General features: G+C 43.5%; 1 protein-coding gene across 4 annotated transcripts in view; it reads right to left on the bottom strand.

Moving 5' to 3' along the window:
* Nucleotides 1-24,390, bottom strand: part of PCGF6 (polycomb group ring finger 6) — a 75,103-nt gene that overhangs the window by 7,583 nt on the left and 43,130 nt on the right. The window contains exons 9-10 of one of the 4 annotated variants that reach the window (XM_074999242.1): nt 17,228-17,314; nt 14,636-16,159 (exon numbers count right to left, since the gene is read on the bottom strand). The exons of 2 other annotated variants lie outside the window; for them this stretch is intronic. In XM_074999242.1, the coding sequence (XP_074855343.1) occupies nt 16,103-16,159; nt 17,228-17,314 (144 nt within the window). In that variant the 3' untranslated portion in view covers nt 14,636-16,102. Of the gene's footprint in view, nt 1-14,635; nt 16,160-17,227; nt 17,315-20,223; nt 20,838-24,390 lie in introns of those variants that run through there. One more of the 4 variants, XM_074999243.1, reaches the window with a different exon arrangement.

Below are 24,390 nucleotides of genomic sequence, written 5' to 3'. Positions count from 1 at the left end.
TAAAGGTGGCCATTAGTGATATTTCAGGTACCAAATAACTCAGTACTCAAATCAATGACCTGTGAATGGTTGTGCTTGTCCTAATGGTTGTGCTTGTCCTAGAAAGACATGTAACCCATGCCAACTGCTATTGGAATCCATCTTGAACCTGGTATTTTTCCATGGGACTGGAGGGTGCTGAACAAAGGGTTCCTGGGCGGGGGAAAGTCTATTTAAGCAATGGGAAGCCATCAATGCTTTGTCTTCAGCTAGCTTTTGAAACTGCATAGCCCATCCTAAGAGGATACCTGACAATGAAGGACTCTGAAAAAGCTTTAGACCCAGGCCAGAATAAAGATCAACTCTGACTTGAAGCTTTTTACTTGAGGTAAAAACAGCTGTTCAGGATAAGAATTTGCATGGAACAATTTTCTTAGTGGTAAGAACTAGCTAACATTTTTTATTCATTTTAATTTAGTAACTTTGATCTGTTTTCACTTGCAACCACTTAAATCCAACTTGCCATACTTAAAGAAACACTTTTTTATTACTGAACCCCCTCTAAATAATTGTTACTGGCGAGGGGAAGGGGAGGGTAGTAACCACTATGTATCTCTCATTTTCCTTGATAAAGTGGGCAACCCTTGTGAGCTTTTTCATTGCAAAACTTTTACATTGAGTAAAATGAAATTATTTGGGGTTTCAGGCCTTTTGGGGGTTTGCTTTCCTGGGTGCTGAGCCCTTGCAGCTGAGCCCCTCTGGAGATGAACTGGTTCTGCACCTGAGTTGTTCTGCAATGGGTAGTAACCCGAAGTCTGTCTTGCCTGGGGGAGACCAGAGGATCTGACCCAGCAGGAAATGGTGGTGGGGAGCACCAGAGTACGGGAAGGCAGGTGTCCATGGCATGATCAGCATCCTGGGGGATAACCCCAAGGCGATTTCTGTGATCTAACGCGTCATGCCTGGGAGCATGTACAGGGATACCAAGGGCACAGCTGTAACCAAGAGCAGAGAGAGGTTCAAAGTGAGACACCAATGCTAATTTTTTGCTACACCAATTCATTCCTTCTGTAAAAATGCATGTGAGGGTGGCTCCTTTCCAATACACACACATTAAATGGGACATTGTTTGTTCCATTGGCTTCTGGAGACTGGCCCTCCACAAACACTTCAGCAATGGAAAAAGGAAAGTGGTGGCTAACGCACAGAACTCACATGCTATGGTGCTCAGCAGCAGGACCTGGGCCTTATCACGTCTCCCAGCTGTAAAGAGAGAACAATACTGACTTTGTAGGGACACAGTGAACCTTGGTTCCCTGATAGCTATACAAAGGGTTTTAGACACTCAGAGGGAGAATGCAGAGAATGGCAAAGCATTTTTTACAGAGAATGGCAAAGCATTTTTTACAGTGATCGGGAAGCCACTTTCAGCACATTAGCCAAGGCTAGTAATTTACTTATCAGTTTCTTTTTTTTTCTTCTTTGGAGCCTTTGCTGCTGGATTTGATCACAATTTCTTTCTTGAAACTAAGCTAAACAGTTCATGCGTGAACAGCCCTGGCACAGGTTTATGTTCTCAGCTGACATCACAACTCACGTGGGCTCTTACAAAACTGTGTGACCACACACCTCTGATGTAAGCCCTTGGTTCCGACACACCAATACGTGCCACCGGGAGACTGCCAGTTCACGCAGAGTGGCCTCGTAGATACCGCACATGGCTGATAATAGCCTAAGATTCAAATTCCAACCTCAGTTTTGCGAGTGTAAGCCCTGAGGAACCTCAGTAGTTACACACTGGATTTCCACACAGAAGTTAAGAGCTCACTCTTCCAAGTGACTGCTGCACCTCTTCAAGAGAAGGAAGGACTGCTGTGTGCTGCTGGCTTCTTCATCCTGTAACAATGGCTCGGCATGAGCCAAGCGAGTGGAGATCAGCTCAGTGCAGTAGGGAACTAGGACCACAACATCATCAGTTACTCTCCAGTGCTTGTGCCTGCCCTGGAGGGGCGGCTGCACCCTCCAAAGCCTATCCAATAAAGAGAAGGTGACTGGAAGACCCGTGAGTGGATAGAGGCAGCGCCTGGAAGGCCCTGGCTACCAAGTTGAATGAAGGCCACGCCCATGTTTTTTTAAAGAATTTCTTGTAAGGTTGCAGATATTGATGAGTGGAAACAGTCCAAAAGTCAGTGGGTGCTTTGAGATCCTGTCTCTTTAGGCATGAATCATCACACTTGGATTTTGGCAAAGCTGGAAGGCTGAGTTCAAACATTCAGGGTCTCTGTCAGTCCCTGGCCTATGCTAATTGCCCCTACAGAACCCATTGCACAGGTGACTCTGCATAGCTTCTGCTCACTGTTGTAATTGGGTTGAGTAAGATCCAAGTGAGTAGCTTATAAAATGCCAGGGTGTGTAAAGAAGCCACAGTGAGCCATCTCATCCCCAGGCAATCTGTCAGATGCACCCCAAGCTATCGCAAACCCTTGTTTGACGTCACGGTTCTTAGAGTTAGAACTGTTCTGACACAGCGCTGGGTGCTTTTTGTCTAGCCCCACCAAGCAAGCTTTCATTACTTTACTCTCCCCATTTGGAAATGTCAGTGGGTGAAGCTAATGATTATAGACTGACAGATCTACTTGTCATTCAATTTGCATTACATTTGCGGTGACTCCAGTGGCTCCAGATTCTCTTTGTACATTCATTCATCTATTCCAGTGTGGCTGCTTTTGTTTACCTGCCACTCTTCTTTGTAAGAGTCCTCGGACAGGGGTCCAGGCTGGAGCTGGGTAACAAATCCTCCTTTGTGGTCTCATGTTTCTACTGGATTCCTTGCCAAGACTGCATTAGGAAAGGAGTGAGTCACACTGCAGATGTGGAATGATTTATACCTCTGCAGTGACTGGCCCCTCTGAAAGAACAGGCAGTTGCAGCAGCTCAGGTTGCACTGTTTGAAAAAGAAGCAGCAAAAAGCTTTCCATTTCTTGGGACCCATCTGAATATTTATCATTATGGTTAGCTTCATCCTGGGGCCACCAGCTCACACTGAATGGCTGAGTGCTTATTTCTTTGCCAGTTACTTTCCCTGTGGAGGGTGATAATGGCTGGTGCACAGCATACCACTGGGCTGCCTCATTTTATGGCTGAACAGTAACAGAAGTAGCCCTGTTAGTCTGTAGTCTAACAAAACAAAACAGCAGTCATGTAGCACTTTAAAGACTAACAAAATGATTTATTTGGTGATGAGCTTTTGTGGGACAGACCCACTTTATCAGATCAATCGCATTACCAGTACAGAGTTACATCTATAAGTACTCTGTTGCCAACTTTTCCACATATTTATTCTGGGGATACTGTCACTGGACCGAACCATGTTAGTTACAAGATCAAGGGCTCGTTCTCATGTACCTCAACCAATATTATATATGCCATTATGTGCCAGCAATGCTCCTCCACTATGTACGTTGGACAAAATGGGTAAACTCTTCGCCAAAGAGTGAATGGACACTGAGCAGATATCAGGAATCGCAATACACATAAGCCAGTCAGTAAACACTTCAGTGGAGTGGGCAATTCTGTAAAAGACCTGAGAATATGCATCTTACAACAAAGAGACTTTAAAAACAGGCTGCATAGGGGGATTTGTGAATTGGAGTTCATATTCAAATTTGACACATTAACACTTGGTATGAACAAAGACAACAATTACCTCACGCATTACAAGGACTGGAAACAGAGAGGTAGCTGGGTTAGTCTATATTCTATCACGACAAAAACGCAGTCCAGTAGCACTTTAAAGACTAACAAAATTATTTATTAGGTGGTGAACTTTTGTGGGATAGACCCACTTCTTCAGACCATAGCCGTACCAGAACAGACTCAATATTTAAGACACAGAGGCTATGTCTACACTAGCCAAAAACTTCAAAATGGCCATGCAAATGGCCATTTCGAAGCTTACTAATAAAGTGCTGAAATACATATTCAGCGCCTCATTAGCATGTGGGCGGCTGCGGCACTTTGAAATTGATGCTGCTCGCTGCTGCGCGGCTCATCCAGACGGGGCTCCTTTTCGAAAGGACCCTGGCTACTTCGAAGTCCCCTTATTCTCATCTGCTCATATGAATAAGGGGACTTCGAAGTAGCCAGGGTCCTTTCGAAAAGGAGCCTTGTCTGGACAAGCCGCGTGGCGGCAAGCTGTGTCAATTTCGAAGTGCTGCGGCTGCCCGCATGCTAACGAGGCGCTGAATATGTATTTCAGTGCTTTGTTAGTAAACTTCAAAATGGCCATTTGCATGGCCATTTCAGAGTTTTTGGCTAGGGTAGACACGGCCAGAGAAACAAAAATAGTTATCAAGGTTGACAAATCAGAATATATTACAAAGACTGCTTCCCTTCCTTTGATGCTCATGATTACCTCAGGCAAGACATTTAACATCCTCCACCCCTCACTCCCCTCCTTCAGTCCTATGTACTTGATTTGTCAGTTTTTATTGCAATTTTTTTTGGACTTCTTTAATTACAGATGTCACTCTGTACTGGAAATGCTATTGATTTGATGAGGTCTCTGTCCCATGAAAGCTCACCAACGAATAAATCATTTTGTTAGTATTTAAGTATTTAAAGTGCTACATTACTGCTGTTTTATTTCATTTCATGGCTGTGTGACTCCACTTGCTTCACTTGCATAATGATCAGCTACAGCGACTGCAGTTAGTGGTGGGTAGAGTTCAGTTGATTTCACAGCACCTAGGCAATAGAAGAGGCTCATAAATTCGAAGGCCAGAAGGGACACTGCTGTCCTCTAGTCTGACCTTCTGTAGAGCACAGGCTATAAATGTCACCAAAATAATTCCTAGAGCACATATCCTAGAAAAAAAATCCAATCTGGATTTAAAAATTGCTAGCAATGGAGAATCCATCATGTCCCTTGATAAACTGTCCCAATGGTTAATTATCCTCACCATTAAAAATTGTGCTTTACTTTAACTCTGAATTTCCAGCCACTGGACTATGTAGACCTTTCTCTGATAGATTGAAGAGCCCACTACTAAATATTTGTTCCCCATGTTGTGGTAGTTGCAGTGGAAAATTACCAGCAATAAAGTCCTCATCACCTTAGATGCGGTGGAGACTGAGGCCTGAGGCCCGAGGCCCAGGTGAAACCAGAAACAAAAGCCTTGAGCACATGGTATTTTCCCCCATGCCGCCATATAAGGTGATAAGATAAATCTCTGCTAAAAAGAGGAAACTAACCTATTGCGAACCCCACATGCCATATAAGGCAATCTGCCAAAAAGAGAAACTTAATCTAGCTAAAGTGCAAAAAGGAGAAAAGGTATAAAGAAGTAGGAGCATCCCCCTGCCCCCAACGAGCCACGCGGGGTGGAACAGATCACCCAGACAGCTTGATTCCCATCACCCAGGATACTGGGGGAAGGGGGGGGGTACTCCCGGGAGGGCAGCTAATACCTGAGGGAAGAGGGTCGTCTGTCCACTGGGGACCCTTGCTGTGCTTGCGAAATAATTGCTGGAGCTTTTATGTCAACAAACTAGATCTTTAGTTTACTATTTGGAGTTACTGGCCTTTATTGAATGTGGTCAGCTCAGCTCTCAACAATAAGGCATCACCCTATTCTGCACACATGGAGGCCTTTTAATTTTTTTAATTAAGAAAATAGAAAGGCTGAGTTTGCTACTGGTGATTCAGCAGGCTTTATTTTCACTCTCCAAACACAGATACACTCAACTTCCTGCACAGGATTCTGGGTAGCATAGTCCAGAGTCATTTCCTATACCAAGAAATAATATCACTAGAGCAAATCTTTCTGTCTTAGGTACATGTATGGCCTCCCGCTATCATAGTATCTGAGTGCATCAAAATAATTAATGCATACATCCTTTCCACCCCGTAAGACATGGCAGTGCTTATGTTCACCTAACTCTGTAAGTGTTTGCACTGAACTGCCACTTCCACTGATGTAAGCTGCCCACCCCACTGGCCTAATAACTCCACCTTCGCAAGAGGCATAGTGCTGAGGTCAAGACAGTTAGGTCTCTGCAGTGTCCTTGTAGGCACTGTGAAGCTTACATCGACTGGTGCTGCCTTTCAGAAGCCATCCCACAATGTCCCACGCTGACAGTTAAATCAGTGCAAGTGCTTTTGGTGAAGACGCACACTGCCGACACAAGAATTGTAGTGTGGATTATGCAAAAACTATTTCATGACTGTGGTGGCTCCACAATGACATAACTTAGGTCAATTTAATTTTGAAGTGCAGACTTGCCCTAAGGAACTTGCCCAATGTCATACAGGAAGTCTGTAGCAGGGCAGGGAATTGAATCCAGAGGATTCAACCACTAGACCATTCTTCCTCCTTGGAAATTCACCCAAGTGCAGAGGCCCGGATCATGCTCTATGCAGCAACCCCACTTAAAATCTTGATTTCAGGGTTAGGTGGTAAATAGAGCCTTCTGCAAGCTCTCTGTACTGGGAGGGCTTTATGCGAAGTGCACATTGCACACACAAATTCAATCTAAACAGTGCTACATACTCTGTGAAACCGACACAGACACATACTCAAGAGGCTGAGGAAAGGCAGCAAGGGTTTTGTGTATGGACTGTTCAGTGCAACTACACTAAGCCTCCTCACAGGACGGTGGGCTGGAAACTTGCTGCATCACAGGAGTGTGAGAGGAGGGGTAATGGCTGCTCCTGCCAGGAGGGCTGGGTGGACCTCTGGCTGCTGGCTTTAGGGGAACGAAGGCGACCTCTGGCTGCTGCTGCTGCTGGGGTTCCATGACTGCGTCGCCCGGGGTCTGTGCCCCTATGGCTCCTCAGACCACGTGCTGTGCAGGCTGAGTGTGTCTGGGAGGGGCCCTTTAAGGGAGCGGCTAGCTGTTGCCCCGGAAGCGCTAGTCCGCCCTGTGACCCTGTCTGCAGCTGTGCCTGGCATCCCTATTTCGATGTGTGCTACTTTGGCATGTAGACGTTCCCTCGCTGCGCCTATTTCAATGTTGTGCTGCGCAACGTCGAAGTTGAACATCGACGTTGCCAGCCCTGGAGGACGTGTAGACATTATTCATTGAAATAGCCTATTTCGATGTCTCCACATCGAAATAAGCTATTTCGATGTAGGCTTCACGTGTACACGTAGCCAGAGAGAGAGAGGAACAAATCTATGGAGGGATGTCAAAACAAGGAAGGGGACATTTCAGACAGGATCTTGAAACGAAGTAGGAGACAATGGAGTAGTTTGAGGTCAGAGGTTATGCAGTCACTATTTATATCACAGTAGTGCCTGGAAGTCCCAGTCATGAACCAGGACTAGGCACTGTGCTAGGTGCTGTACAGACACAGGACAAAGAGACCTGCCCAACAGAACTCATAGTAAAGCTTGTTTGCACAGACAAGACTGAGAAACGCAGCCTGTGAACGTCTAACAGAGATGGAGAGAGGTTGGAAGGCACTACTTCTAGCCCAGGAAATAGCACACAGAGGCTTGTGGTTACATTTTCCTTCCCTGTGAGAGGTCAGAGGATGAGGACTGTGAAGTGTCAAGTGTGGGAAAGCTCACATTACTGCCATCAGCTGTTGCCAGCTCCACTCAAGGACGGAGGGCTCTGGTTTCTGACACCACTGCTTCTGCTGTCACCACAAGTGCCAAAGCATCAAGGGTCAAAAATACAAACTTCAGTTTTGACCTCCTGGGTCCAGCACCCTCAGGACCTGAGTGGTCCCAGATGAGGGATTTTGCCCAACCAGAGGAGGTCAGTGCTCCCCTGCTTCAGACAAAGGAATGCACAGAATAGGCAGGGCATTAAAAAAAAAAAAAAGGGGCGGGGTACTGGTATACAGTCATCACCATATGGGATTACAGCAGCACAAGAGCAGCTGGGTTCTGGCTGGGACTGCCATGGGGTCCCTGGAATTCATTTCACCAGTGACTTGTTCAGTTCAGCTGAAAGAGAAAATGGTCCATGAATGAATGTTAAAAAAAGAAAACGTTTGGCAACAGGACAAAGGTCTCCATTCCCAAAACCTGAGTTGCAGTGTCTTTCCGTCTGCACACCCAGCTTCAGTCTCCTTCCCAGCCAGTTCTCATTCCCAACTCCGGTCTCATCTTTTCCTCATGTCCCCACCCCCCGGCATCCCCAGCTCCCAGTCTCCTTCCCTGAGTAATTCTTGCAATCTCAGTCTCCCCTCTGAACCTGCTTCCTGGCTCCTTACTCCAGATTTATTGCTCAGTTATTCCCCCAACACTTCAAATCCTTGTGTCAGATCTGTCTGTCCCCCCCTGCCAAGTTGAAAGACCCGGCTCCAAAGCATGGGGGTATTAGAGTATTTCAAAGAAAAGGTTGCCAGAGTTTGTTTTTTTCCCCACATGGTCATAACAATCTAGTTTTGCCCTAGTTTCATTTTCAAAAATTGCTCAACCATTTTTACTGAATAAATTTTTTTTTTCCAGCCAAAGGCAGAGACCAGGCATGGAAAATTTCAGTTCAAACATTTTAAAACTTAGCATAGTTACAAACAACTGAAAACAGGGCCTTAGAATGGGAAGTGGAAGGCAGCCTTAACAATTGGCACCTCTACCAACCTTGCCTATAATATATACGAACAAGTTAATAGCTATGAAAAGACTATCCTTAGTATTCTGCCAGCCAGTACCCTGCTTCTATGTATTAACACTTAGCACTTACTGTATATAGTGCTTTTCATCCACAGCTCGTCAAACCTTTTAAAAGAGTGGGTATCTATTATTACTGTGAAAATTGTGGCTACAAGTCACAGAGGGAGCTGGGAACACAACACAGATGTCCTGACTCCCACTCTGTCACCCAGTCTGCAAGCTCACACAGCCTTCCATGTCTAAAGTAAATTACACAGTATCAAGAACAATCACAGTAACATTTTATCTTAACACGCAACCCTCCCCCCCACATGCTACAAGAACACATCCTGAACATACTGTGATCTCTTGGAACAAAACATCTATTCTCATGCACAAAGTGAAAAATGGTTTCAAAAAGACACACATAGATATGCATTATGAAGCAAACAACCTCTGCCAACAAATCAAATAAAAAAACCCCAACAACCCATGGCTCAGTCTTCTATTGTTAACATTTCACTTAGGAAAAAATGGACATTGGAAGCTTTGAAAGAACTTTTTATATAAACAAGCCCTCCCAAAAGTTTCCCAGCCTTTACATTCAGAGAAATACATTGGTGTCAAACCATCAGTGACCTGCCCTCCAATCCCAAAATCCCCAACACCAAACCCAACCAGCATCACCATTAGAACTAATTAAAAAGTACTAAACATAAAATTATGCCATCCAGCATGGAAAAGCCAGCAAGTGTTCTGCAGTCAATCAGAACTGTATTTCATTTGGAAGTGGGTTATCACTAATGTCTAGAGGCAACAAAATGTAAATCACAGCAGTCTAATGATAAAACCCAAATCCATGGCAACCTGTTAAAACTACCAGAAAGCCTTAGGTTTCTTGACCCTTAGGCTACGTCTACACTAGCCCCAAACTTCAAAATGACGCGCAAATGGCCTTTTCGAAGTTTACTAATGAAGCGCTAAAATGCATATTCAGCGCTTCATTAGCATGCAGATGGCTGCGGCACTTCGAAATTGACGTGCCTCGCCGCCACGCGGCTTGTCCCGACGGGGCTCCTTTTCGAAAGGACCCCGCCTACTTCGAAGTCCCCTTATTCCCATCAGCTCATGGGAATAAGGGGACTTCGAAGTAGGCGGGGTCCTTTCGAAAAGGAGCCCCGTCGGGATGAGCCGCGCGGCTGCGAGGTGCGTCAATTTCGAAGTGCTGCGGCCGCCCGCATGCTAATGAAGCACTGAATATGCATTTCAGCGCTTCATTAGTAAACTTCGAAATGGCCATTTGCGTGGTCATTTCGAAGTTTGGGGCTAGTGTAGACACGGCCTTAGATGGGGAACTCGCTCAAACAATAAGAATCTCCCAGAGAAGACAAAGGTCAGAAACAGGTGTGAACATCAGCTTGCTTCTGTTGGTCCAAACTGGTTCATCAGTCATGAATGGTTATAAACAAAGGGGTGGGGAAGCACCCCTGTTGAGAACTTGCTGGCTTGCAACAGGCTGTGGCTACGTCTACACTATGAAATAAATTCAGATTTAGTAAAATCAATTTTATAACACTGGATTTTATAAATTCGAATTTGAGTATCCTCACCTCCCCACGTGTTCCCCACAAAGTCGACTTATTGTGCCATACTTGATTGGCAAACAACGACTGTTATAACAGTGCATTGTAGGAACCTATCCCACAGTTCCCTCATCCCCATAGCATTCTGGGTATTTTCACTGGTGCAACATGGGAAAAAAATGCCCAGCAAGTGGTTGTGGAGTATTTGACATCATCTTCCCCCATTGTATTGCCCTCATTCCTTTTCCATGGTACGCACATGTCCATTCTTCCAGATGGAAAGAAGGAAAAGTATGGCATCAACAAAGATCGCCGAATAACAAAGACCACCAAATTAACAGAAATCTCTTGCTTCTATAACTGAATTGCTGTTTAAAACTGTAACAGTAACTGAATTATCAAAGGCTTTATAAAAAGCAGCAGGCGTGTGTCTTCTCAACTGGCTCTCCACCCACTGTCCCCTCACCATTGATTACATCTGTTCCCTGATAATAATACAGGGACAACGCAAAGCTTGAAGAAAGAGTAGATAGTCAAGATTTTGAAAAAAGAGGTTTGGTGAGGGAGGGTTTTTGGCTTACCAGTTCATTATACAGCTTCTGTGCACAGTCTGTGTTTTCTCAGCTGGCCCTCCACCCACGCTTCCCTGCATGAAGGGGTCCAATGTTAGAAGAAAGAGGATAGAAAAGGCTATGGAAAAAGATTTTTGGCTTCCCTCTTCACTACACAGACACTGCCAACACAGGGGATTGGGCTCGCCAAATTTCATTGCCATTGTGGGACAGTTTGGTATTTGGGAGGTTGAATGGCCAGTTGACGTGGTCCCCGAAAATCTTTTTGGGTGGTGGGTGTGGGGTCCATGGCTTGAGGGCCACTTCAACTGTTCCCCTCGGGCGGCAGCCAGGCCCCGCAATTCATATCTGCTAGAGGGAGACTTCCCCCTGGCGACAGCTAGCCCCCAGTTCCCTTGCTGTGGCGGGCGATGTGGGGAGGTTTGGGTGGAAGACCAGTTGAGGTGTTCACCCCAGGTGGCAGCTAAGCCCTGCAAGTCTTAGCTGCCAGGGAGAGACTTCCCATGGGTGGCTGCAAGCCCCCAAAAATCTTTCCTGCCCTTGTGTGCCCTCACTGCACACAAGCCGGGACGTGGTGCTGTCTGGCAGTATGGTCAGCACTGAATGGCAGGCACATCCTTTTATTGTGTGAGGGGCTAGCCATGTGTTGTGGTTGAGCACGGAAAAGACAACGACTACATGGCACCTATGGGGGAGGGAACGGAGGTCTGCACCAATGTAAACTGCGGAGAAGTTTCTCAGCCTTTCATACAAGCACAACCTCTGCAGCAGGTGCGGCAGGGCATTGGCTGACGCCAGACAAAACAGAAAAAAAAACCCACCCAAGTATAGAGACAGAACCACAAACTCCATACTGGGGCTATTTGTAAAAGGTAGGTGTGCTCACAGAGCTAATAGCAAAGAAAGAAAGACGTTTCTCAGTCTCTCATATAAGCATGACCCCACAGGGCTTCCTGGTCCCTAATTGAAATTCAGAGTCTTCCTGTTACCTAATTCATGTGCACCTGCAGAGCAGCGGAGATGGAAGCGGCCAGAGCGGAGCACTGGGGGGCATTGTGGGGGCACATACAGGATATCTCTGGAGGCTAATAAATTCAATGTTAAGACATGGCACTTCCACACTAGCTTTCATTTGAACCTTTAGATTCAAACATGATGCTACACCGAGCCAGTGTTGGCGATATTAGTGCTCCCTAAATCGAGCTAATGGTATTTACAGTGAAGGCAGTCACATTGTAATATTGAGCTAACTGCTTTAAATTTCAATTTATTTCACAGTGTAGACGTAGCCTGTGTCTGCCTCTCAGCAGGGATCTGATGGAACTGAATGAGTAATCTTAAAACCACCCAAAGATTCAAGCAGGTGAGTTATGTACTGCATATATATTGAATACACAGCACATATATGGCATTTCAGTGCACCTCAATTTTAAAAGAAAATACATAGCACCTTCCTGCTCTAGTGTTTGCAAGCAGCTGACAGGGTTAATCAATGCTGAATATGAATGGATGAGATGCAGCTTTCACAAGAATATGAATGAACATAGAAACAGAGTAATCTGAAAGTACTGTGCTGGCCATTAACATCAGTTAACTCATTGTGCAGGGGAGGAGATGAAGAGCCACTGAAATGCGCCTAAGGCAGACCAGCATCTTCACAATGTATTTTATTGAGCTCATCTTGTGTCTGAAGAATTGAATGTTAATAGTTCAATTGGCCTGTGCATATTACAGTCTGGTGCTGCTGCAAAGAGAGAATTGAAATACACACTTAGGGTAACTCGTCCCCACCCTGTCTGGATGAAAGGACTCTCAGCTGCCCATTTCCACATACTTCTGTGCTTTCCTCCTCATAGCTCTGGATCTGTATGACGCAGACAGTAGTGAACATGAATCGAGTGGAATTGCTAACAGTGCTAGTGAAGCTCAAACATTCTGAGCTGGCTGGCGTGTAGCCCTGTTTTCTTTTTAAAAACACTACATTTTGAACCCATTTCAACACAACTCTGCCAGCTCACATCAGGAGAACTTGAAATCCATTCGCAGTACTGCGCAAGTCCTGTTTAGTCAGGACTTATTAGCCATATTACTGACATGTAGGAAACCAGAAAAAACCAACTGCTCCATCAAATAAGACAGCAGTAGACTTAGTTGTGGGACAGCTGTACTGCTCCTGACCTCTCTCCATCCTTCAAGAGTGAGAAATTGGCACATCTCCCAAAAGGACAAAGAAACCATACCAAAGAGGGCCTGCTGCTTCAGATCTTCCATGCACAGGGCCAAAAGTGATTGGAAGAAAGCCAAAGACTTAAGCAAGCAATGAACAGGAAATAAAGCAGACACAGGGGCAGCTGCAGGCAAGTAAAAGGAGACTGGGACATCTTAAAAATAAGCAGCATCCAGCATAGCTTTCATGTGGGTAACTGAGCAGCCTCCGTTCAAATCTGGTACTAACCAGACATCCCCTTCTGTGTCTAAGTGCCCACACTAGTACCTGATGAAGCAGTGCAGGAGCTTGACAAAAGATGAACAGTGATCTCACACATCAGTGCACTGAAAACTTGCTGCAAGGCAGGACAGCAGAATGCTTTGATTTCAGGCCTCCTTGGCCAGAAGAATGGGCTGGTGTTGTGCTGTAGGAAGGCCCTGAAGGGAGAGAAGTGGAAGAAGGAAGAGTGGGAAAATAGGCAGTGCAGGCATCACCGAGGCCATGCCACATGCAGGAGCAGCAGCAAAAACACCCACAAGCTGCATCCTTCTAATTTATCGGTTTTAAATAAAACCTCTTCGATAGGCTTGCTAACACTGGGACTGCCACATGGTGATGGGTTTACCACAAACTTTTTTCAAGGATATGGCAAAAACGGGGTGTAAAGACAACCACCTCCAACAGATCCACTGCTGTGGTTACTGCTCCATGTGCACAGTATCAACCAACCAAGTCAAATGGATTAGCCAAATTGTGATCAAAACTAATTTATTTTCAAAGGGAAACCAACTTCTGTGTCAAAAATGCTGGTACATTTACTTACAGGAAGGGCGTCTCTTAATGAAAGCATTGTAATTTTGTGCCTATACATGAATCAGCCCTGTAGGCACAAATGGTCTAATATAAAGATGGGCATTCTGGAATGCCCATGATTAAAATTAGTTAAGGCTTTTATAAGTGCAAGTTGTCTTTTAAAATAAGCCTTTTTTAGACAAAGGATGAAGCCAGAGTTCACAGCATAACGAGTGACTGAATTAACAGGCAATTTTTTAAAATAGTTTATACAGAAAAAATAAAGTGGTAATGAAACAGGAAGCAGCCCTACTGATGTCTTGATATCATGTATCAAGCCAGAAAGATCAGCACTGAAGCCATAGGCATGGCCATACTAGATCTGATAAGAGATGGATTACCCCGATTAAATGGATTAAGCACAGATTCTGACAAGAAGTGCATTACAACACGGAGGCATCCAATGAAGAGAGTCGCCGCCTAAAAATGAAAATCTTCTATAGCCTCCTATGTCTGTGGCAACCAATTTTGTCTTAACAGGTAATCAACCCATTTTTTTTATTTAATAAAAAAGCAGATCCCTAAGATTTCACAGCATTTTAATTCATAATATTTCAAAGTCCCCATTGACATCAGGCATTTTAAAATACCACTTTCTAATTTCCTCTTCACACGTGTGGATTCTGGTTAAGTAAAAATGTTTGCTAGTCATCTCACTAATTTCACTAGCAGTTATTTTAGGGTAAAGTGAAGAAGAGTAGTCTTGCAATAAATATTTCTTAGAACATATGAATTTCAAGTAGGCTAAAATAAAATTTTATTTAACTCTTACAAGATATAATCTCCTCAATAAAATGCACATATTGTTTATAAAATAATCCCTTTTTCTGCTTCATTTTCAGCACTACTTTAATACAAACCTTGAAAATAAGTCAGAAATCTTGGCTATTAGTTGTTTTTACACATTTTTAGATGCATCACAAGAAGTGACTTTAGGTAAACAAGGTTTTTTTTCTTAAAGTGTCATCTTCACAGGCAAAGAAAACATTGGTTTTAAAGACTTCAGGGACAGATTTTCAAAGGGCAGTTAGACATCTAAGTCTCATTACAACCAATGGGAGTTAGGAACCCAGTTACCTATAAATCTGGCCTTTAAGTCCTAGTATGCAACAAAACCCTATTCCTGCATATCTCTAGTTATCTGTGGTAGAAATCATTCAAGTCTGATAAACAGAATATGAAAATATTAAGTGATCATAACAACAGATAGGTTAAAATTAAAAACTTCCTAGTAGTCTTAGTGAAATTGTAAAAACAGTAGTAATAACAGATGATCATTCCATTGCCCTGTACTCAGGAGCAGCCTCAAATGCGGTCTACCCCTAAATGCATTCCTGCTACTTGGAAGAGAATGTGAGTATCTTCATTTTTGCTGGGTTGCAGGGAGAGGTGTTAAAAATGAAAGGCTTTATTTTGTTACAGGCAAGTCAGCTGATTGACTTCAACGGGAGCAGGCTGAAAGTCTAATTATTTCATATATATCATAGGTGGAGGGAAGGTTGTAAACTCATGCCCTCTGTGCACAGAATAATCTGTTGGCCCACCTATGCTGACAGCAGAGCTATCATGAGCTATATAGTTACACAGTAGTTAACATGAGCCTAGCTACTACCAGTTGTGGACCTAGTGCAGATGAAATTTGTTCCCTTGATGAGAAACGATGTCTGAATGCTGTTTCTGGTAGAACTAGTAAAGTCAATATTTAACCCACGGAAAGCTGATTACCCATTTTGGCCTATGGACAAGCTGGAAAGCGCCCACTGCTACGCGCTATTTCTAATCGAGTGACATTCTTTTCAGGCAAATGATTAGCTGGCCTCACCAAAGAAAGGGACACCACCCACTGAAGATCATCTCTGAGAGCACAATTTGAGCCACATATTTCAGAAGTATGCAAAAAAGAACAATTAGGGACCTGCCCTACAATTAATATTAATGGAAGAGAAACCAAGTTAACTTTGAAATCGTGTGGTTTTAAGAAGGATTTAAAAATAAATTCATCTACTCTGAGTCTGCTGCTTTCCCTGAGCTAGCTGCAAGTTTAAGGAGCAACATTTGAACATAGAGCACTGCAGTGTTTGCAACTGTACTTACAGAGGGTGCATTTTTTACTGTGGCAAAGTCAAATGCTAAGTTATAAGTGTACAGCATTTAGTGGTAGTTTCATTTGTTTCCTGTGACAGGAAGCAAGTAGCATGGTGAGACACAGCACTGAGGAAGCATCTTCTTTGGTGAAACACAGCATTGAAGAAGCATCATGGTTTGGATCCTTTCACTTTCTGATATTCTAGCAGTCTTTTAAGTTATTGTTAGTGGAGATACCACAAGTCCATAGTGCAGTACAAGCAAGCCATCCTATAAGGAAAATGAAAATGTATCATGATTCCAGTAACAAATCAGCTAGTGGACAGAGACACAGCCACCATTTGCCAGAACATTAGTTCCAACTGACAAAGTGTTATTTCCTTCTAGTGCCTGAAGAGCATATAAAATTATTTTGAACCTCCCTCTTTCCCTACAATAAGCTTGAACTTCAAAATCTTGAAAAGTCAAGGCACTGGATAGCCACCCCCAAAGTAGGGAAATCTTACCAATAGATTTAAAAGTCTGTTTCTTCAAGTACAAATTATCAGTTTGCTTTTATTTTAAAACCATCCTAAAGTTGTCCTGATGTGTAAAATAGCACCGCTGTACAAGCCAAGTTGTCTCTGCTCAACCATCATCAACATAACCATTAGAGAAGCAGCTGAAGAAACCCTGTTCTTTAACACAACCCACCAAACCTAAGTAAGACACCGGGACTGGGAGCAGATCTTGAGTTTCAATCTTGGATCTTAGGAGTTGTAGCGTATGTATCAGGCACACTGTTGGCATTTATTATTTTGCATCTTTTGCTATGGGGTTTTAAATCACCACTGCGGTCCTGGTGGCACTGAAGGGCTGGCTGGGGGAGGCTTCCACCCAAGGCTCCACTCTTTCTGCAGGGCCCAGCAAAGTCTGTTCTCAGCCCTGTATGCAATCACAAGGCTAGTTTTCTTCAGGCTGCTTCTGGTCTTTTGGAGAGCCACAGATTCTCAAGGGTGGGGATGAAGGAGATGAAATGTTAACACAGAACAGTTTGGTTTAATTCATTGTGGTTATTACATCAACTCATTTAAAAAAGGAAACAAAACTCCTTTCCAGAACTCAAGTGAACCATCAAAAACTCAAAATGCATGGTGTAGAGCTCAGTTACAGGTACAATAAACAAAGCACTATTGGCTAATATATCTTGTATAAACTGACAGAATGAAGTAGTAACTTCTTGGATGAGCACAATGGGTGAAAGCATTTATAGTGGAGAATGCAGCTGTTTGGCTTGTTTTAAACAGAGCATCTTTTCAGAATGCACATTTTACAACATAGGCTAGCCACCATTCTTACCTGCACAGCACTGTCTCCTATAGCTTGGCGGATTTCCCTCAGTGTCTGATAGTGTTCTAGCAGGTGATCACCACATATTATGTCTACCTGTGACCAAACATAAGAGTCAGAAGTGCAATCTCTCCTTTGCCTTGGGAAGACTATCTGCTATGTAACACTGACTCATCAATGTTATATCAGAGCACTTGTGACTTGGTACTTACATTAATAAAATGAATCTAATGCTGGCAAAAGGTCCCTGGAGATTAATGTGCTTGTATTGTTTGTTACTCAAATACACATAGCATTAGCTGCAGCGATGCAAGTTTCCTTATATTGTCCTGACAATTGGCCTGAATTTTGCTCTACAGGGCCCAACACTAGAAGGTAGTTTATTATCAGCACCCCATTCACTACTTGGCCCCACTGGTGCAAATGGCCTGAAATGGGCTTTTTACTGGGAGTTGTGACATGGACTCACTGAGAATCCTACTCAGATCCACACTTTGTTTCACACAGGCCACAGGTACTAAAAACAAAGGCCAGGAACATTTCATTCCAGCCAGCAGCTCCAGAAAAGTAAGGTCTCTGGGGCAGGAGCTTTTTGTTCTGCATTTGTAGAGCACCTAGCACAACTGGGTTCTGGTCAACAACTGTAGAGACCTGCATACCCACGCATAGTGGAGCGGATATCCCTGCAGGGCTCTCTTCCCACCCCTCACAGAAAGAGGGAACCAGGGCAGGCCCCTGCACTGCCAGCAGGGAAAGGACACAAGAAGCTACAGCCTAAATCTCTGTGCAGGAGGGGCGCCAAATGCTGGCTCTACCTGGCCCCTCCTGTCCTCCTTCCCTCCCTGCCTGGTAAACAATGACCTATGGAGCCCCAGCCCCCTGCTGCCCCTCATTGAGAGTCCCTGCTGCCCCTAGGGTTGCCAGTTATTCAGATTTCAGTGACAAGTCCTGCATCCCACATTTACACAAAAATGTCCTGCAAGACAGATGACTTGAGCCTGGTAGATACAGATTCACATTTTTGTATCTGCACAGGATGCAACGCAGCTACACAGCTGGGCTCCTCTGTGCTACAGTAACACACATAAGTAAATTCTCCATGCCACATGCAGCAGTTGAGATACTATGCTTCACCAGACAAGAGGGACAAAATGTATTACTATTTCTAATTCATAGGACAGTGTTCCATTTCAGACAAAATAGTTTGATGCAAGCAACATGCAAAGGTTGGCTCACTATATGCTGCTTTTAGCAGGTACCTTACACATTACCCACTCCAAAAACAATCAGTTATATAGCAATGCCAGTGAGTGAAGGGACACACTCGGCAATTCCAGGCAGCAACCACTATCACAGCAAAACTAAGCCAGTGACATCAGCAGTGCTGCATTAGCCAGGTTATTCACATGTTTTAAATAAAACTTTCCAAAATGCAACCACTTAGGAAATAACATATTGGGAGAAGTGGGAGGGGGGGTTGGTGAGGAAGATTTTTTTTAAACAGAGTCACATTGAGCAGCTTGCCTTATGTGCACAATTAAACTGAATTTACTTTTCACAGAACTACTAGTATATATATTTATCATATGTTAACCAGGGCACACTTTAAACTGGTACATTTTAACATTTTAGGTAAAAGGAACAAAGACACAACATGATGGCTGCAAGTTTTAGATGTAGGAATGTATGTTGGGAGGGTTTCATATTTTGGTCAACTGACAAAGGCTGAGCAAAGAGAGATGTTTTGTAGCTTTCTCAATATGAGCTTAGTAACATCAATGATCTCAGAGCATTTATGAGCAATCTAGACTAACAAATGAGCCATCTGAGACAAGACAAGACAAGATGATCCCCTCCAACCCCCACAGCCTGATAGGGTAGTTTTGCTAATCATGCTTGCATACCTAGAATTTGCAGGGCATGTTAAATGAACCATAGAAGTGCTTTGATTGGATGCAGAGGGAGCATACAGCTCTCACAGTCAGTATGTAAAACCAACACCTCACTTCAAAAAACTATGCAGATGGAAATCAGAGGAATCTGGCAACCCTGCATAAGGGCAACAGTAAACGAAATGTCTCATGGGCCACATGAACCCTAACAGACCACAGGTTGCTCACCTCTGTCTTATAGGGTACTGTAATGTCATATCTGACCTTGTATGCACATATAGCTGCTGCAGTAGGACAAAATTAAGCTCTTTTCAGAGCTTTAAATACGAAACTGATCTGGATTTTTGTTTTATATTTGCTGTCCTATTTCTCTTTTTAGTTTACAAAGCAATCAAAGATCAAGAAGAAGAGTAAAGAAAGAATTATGCCCCTCTCTAAAGGGCTGAGCTTGGTTTGGGATCTGGGAACACATGAGTTCTAGGCCCTGCATATGCTAGGTCCACCAACAAATGGATGGCTAAGTCTCTCAACTTCTTTAGGTACTTCCATTTCCTCATCAGTAAAGTAGGGATAATTAAAAATATTTTGCCCACCTTACCAGGCATTGAGACTTTTAAGCAAGGATTGTAAAGTACTTTGAACCTATAAACCTCTAAGTATTACATCTGCTTTTAGTGCTTAAAAGGAACTCAATGGGCAAAAATTAATCTGGAGATTAAAATAATCTTGATAAATTACTGATTCTGATACTAATGTAGGATTTTTTTAAACTTTCCCATTTCTCACTGAGACATTAAAGAAATCAAATACATAGACTTCAAATAATCACTTATGTTTTTCTATCTATAGTCTGTTTCTGCAAATTATTCCTCTTCTATTCTCAAATTAACTACCTGAAATAACCAAATAGCACATGACGGGTGTGTCTACACAGCAAAGTTATTTTGGAATAACAGCTGGTATTCTGAAATAACTTTGCGAGTGTCTACGCAGCAAAACTGCTATTTCAAAATAGCGGATGGCTTGTTTCAAATTCTGTAAACCTCATTCTATGAGGAATAGCACCTATTCTGAAAAGATACCTTGGATAGGTGCTATTTCAATATAGGGGGCCTCCAGTCCCATCCAGGGTGCCTGGTCAATCAGTGTGGAGACCCTAAAAGTAGTTGAGTGCTACTTCAATATGTACTGTGTGTAGATGTGCTACTTCAAAAAAAGCTATTCCAGAAAACCTCTTCTGGAATAGCATATTCCACAATAATGCTGCTGTGTTGACATAGCCTATTAGTCCAGAAGACAGGCAAACTGAATTCTCTGTCATTTTTTTCTGGCAATATGCATAGGTAAATGATCTTAGATTACTGCTCTAAATTCTAACTTACTTTTTTAAGCTCGGTGAGGTTACTGACACCCCAATCCTGCTCCTCTAAAATCAATGAGACTCTTGCCAATGCTTTTAATAGAACCAGATCAAGACCTAAAGCAGGATTGGCTGCATCTTAACTGAGAGGAGGAGGGAAACCTGTACATGTTGACCTTTTTATAATAGAATACAGCAGTTTGTTCCCTTAAAGGACATAAATTGACACAATGGTAATTACTGGCAATTTAAAACTAACAGAACTATTTAAATAATTACCTAAAAATCATTTCCATTTGTGTGGCAACACCAAGCCTTCTGGGAAAACCGTGATGTTGACCCTGCTGCTGCAGATTCAGATGATAATCTGTGATGAATCAGTAACTTTTAATAAATTACCACAAAGCAATTTTCACATCCACATCCTTGGAGTGCTCTGAATACCAACTGCCTAATTCTACCATTTCATCATACATCCCCAAAGTTCTGCCTGAAAGTGCTGCTCTTGGGTTCCTTCCACTTATGCAAGAATAAAAATGGCAGAAGTACAGAATGGAAAAAGGCCAACACAATTATTCTCAAAATCTTGTTCCATAAGCATGTGTAATACAGGTACAAATCTACTTCACCTGGCCCCTGTACCATAAGGAAATTAATATATTCATAGAATCATAGAAGAGTGGGACCAGAAGGGACCTCGAAAGGCCATTGAGTCCAGCCCCCTGCCCTCGTGGCAGGACCAAGCACTTTCTAGACCATCCCTGAAAGCCATCTATCTAACCTCTTCTTAAATATCTCCAGTGATGGAGATTCCACCACCTCCCTTGGCAATTCGTTCCAGTGTTTGATCACCCTGACAGTTAGGAACTTTTTCCTAATGTCCAACCTGAACCTCCCCTGCTGCAATTTAAGTCCATTGCCTCTTGTTCTATCCTCAGAGGCAAGGAAGAACAAGTTCCCTCCCTCTGCCTTATGACACCCTTTTAGATACCTGAAAACTGCTATCATGTCCCCCCTCAATCTTCTCTTTTCCAAACTAAACAGGCCCAATTCTTTCAGTCTTTCTTCATAGGTCATGTTCTCTAGACCTTTGATCCTTCTCGTTGCTCTCCTCTGGACCCTCTCCAATTTCTCCACATCCTTCCTGAACTGCGGTGCCCAGAACTGGACACAATACTCCAGCTGAGGCCTAACCAGTGCAGAGTAGAGCAGGAGAATGACTTCTTGTGTCTTGTTCACAACACACCTGTTAATGCATCCTAGAATCATGTTTGTTTTTTTTTGCAACAGCATCACACTGTTGACTCATATTTAGCTTGTGGTCCACTATAACCCCTAGATCCCTTTCTGCTGTACTCATTCCTTTCCCATTCTGTATGTGTGACACTGATTGTTCCTTCCTAAGTGGAGCACTTTGCATTTGTCCTTATTAAACTTCATCCTGTTTACGTCAGCCCATTTCTCCAGTTTATCCAGATCCTTTTGAATTATGACCCTACCCTCCAAAGCAGTTGCAACCCCTCCCAGCTTGGTATCATCTGCAAACTATTATAGATGAAAAAAGAACTACCATTAACACAAGTGCTGAAAATCTACTTCAGGTGTTAAGACTTGACTAGCTGGTAAAATTGGTGCCAAATTTAGTAGTACTAAGCTACTGAAACAGCAGTGACTTTAATTAGTTTGACCTTTTGATGAAAAGGAAAGATTGATGTGATAATGCAGAATAACCTTAACAACCACTCACACTAAAGCAGAGTTAACAAAAGCAGCCTATTATGCCATTTTTTTCATTAAATGGCATATAAACTGCATGCAAAAGCTACTTTTTGAAACTCACAGTAACTGACAAATACAAACTAATGCATATTGTTTAAGAGGAAGACAAATAATCTGAGATATTATTGTACAATGCACAAAAATGATGTAGTCATATTAGGAATGAATTTGGTCCAATCAGTGTTCGAACTCAGTACAGTGGCTTTTTGTAAGTACAATTATTCAGGAGATAAAAAAATAAAACAATAACACCAAAGGTTTAGCTTTTGATATGTGGTTGACTAGTGATATACAGATTTGATTATACAAATTGACTAAACCACTCCATTTACTTCAACTATTGTCATTACAATCTTACTCTGCATCAGATATCGCCATCTCTGAGATTAAGGCTGGCATAATTATAGAGAGACTGCATCTGCAGATACATCCGTATGCGCACAGACTTCTGATCACTCCCCAAAGGGAGAGATTTACATGCATGCTTTCAGAAAAAACACATCTGATTATGGAACATTTCTACCCCATAAACCACATTTGCACGCTCAAAAGCAGCTGAGCTGCTGGTTTCTTCTTTGGTATCAGGGGATCTGTTCCATCATCTTTGGCAAGAAAGGATAATGCTGCCATTGGATGACTCCACGGGAAATAGAACATTGCAGTAACTAGTTGCAATATAATGTAGGCATCCTTCAGTCTGCATAGACTATGGATCGCGCCCTTTATAGTTTCAATTGAGGACTTCATTTACAGTGTCTACTGTGACTATGAAGACCCACACGAGAGTGACAGTCCTTGCTGCATCTCTTGCAGATGTGGTGGGTGTCTGGCAAGTCCTTAGTGTGCTTTCTGTGCGCTCGCTTCTCCTCTGCTAGCTGTCTGATCCTCATCTCACCCTTCTGAAGACCCTTGTGTAACCCCTGCCTCCATCTGCTGCGGTCGTCTGCTAGTTCTTCCCAGTTGTCCAGCTCGATGTCTACCTCTCTGAGGTCTCTCTTGCAGACATCTTTGTAGCGCAACTGGGGGTGGCCGGGAGGTCTTTTGCCAGAGGCTAGCCCGCCATACAGGATGTCTTTTGGGATCCTTCCATCATTCATCCTGTGGACATGGCCAACCCAGTGGAGCTGACGCTGCCTAAGGAGGGTGGGCATGGTTGGGATTCCAGCTCGCTCGAGGACAGTGGTGTTGGTCACTCTGTCCTTCCATGATATTCCAAGGATGCGCCTGAGGCAGTGCAAGTGGAAGACGTTCAGCCTCTTTTCCTGGCGGGCATACAGGGTCCAAGTCTCACTGCCATAAAGGAGGGTGCTGCAGATGTAGGCTTTGTAGACTTGCATTTTGGTGTGAGTGTACAGCTTGTTGTTATTCCACACTCTCTTTCTGAGTCTGGACAGAGTTGTGGCCGCTTTTCTGATCCTCCTATTTAGCTCAGTGTCCAACGACAGGGCGTCAGTGATGGTGGACCCGAGGTAAACGAACTCGTGGACGACCTCTAACATATAGTTGTCAATGCTGATTGATGGGGATTCAGCAACATCCTGACCGAGTACGTTTGTCTTCTTTAGGCTGATGGTAAGCCCAAAGTCCTTGCATGCTTTGGAGAACTGATCCAGCAGTTTTTGAAGCTGGTCTTCTGTGTGAGACACTACAGCAGCATCATCTGCGAACAGCATGTCTCTGACGAGGACTTCCTGCACCTTAGACTTAGCTTTCAGCCTTGCAAGATTAAACAGTTTCCCATCAGATCTCGTGTGCAGCAAGATGCCCTCTGTTGAAGATCCAAAGGCATGCTTCAGGAGGAGTGCGAAGAAGATCCCGAACAATGTCGGAGCAAGCACGCATCCTTGTTTGATGCCGCTCCTGATTCTGAAAGCATCCGATAATGAGCTGTCATATTGGATGGTTCCTCTCATGTCTTCGTGGAACGACTGGATCATCTTGAGTAACCGTGGAGGACAGCCTATCTTGTGAAGCAGTTTGAACAGACCATCCCTGCTGACCAAGTCAAAGGCCTTGGTCAGGTCGATCTTCATTGACCTGCAATATAATGAGGGCCTGAGGTTTCCACCCATTGTTAGGAAAAGAAAAATTACACGATCAGATATTAGACACTAGCACAAATTCCCTTAGAGAAATACCCA

The sequence above is a fragment of the Carettochelys insculpta genome, chromosome 7, assembly GCF_033958435.1.
Source record: "Carettochelys insculpta isolate YL-2023 chromosome 7, ASM3395843v1, whole genome shotgun sequence".
In the NCBI taxonomy this organism is placed as follows: Eukaryota; Metazoa; Chordata; order Testudines; family Carettochelyidae; genus Carettochelys; species Carettochelys insculpta.
Note: the sequence above shows the minus strand (reverse complement) of the source record. Positions and strands in the feature narration are given on the sequence as shown.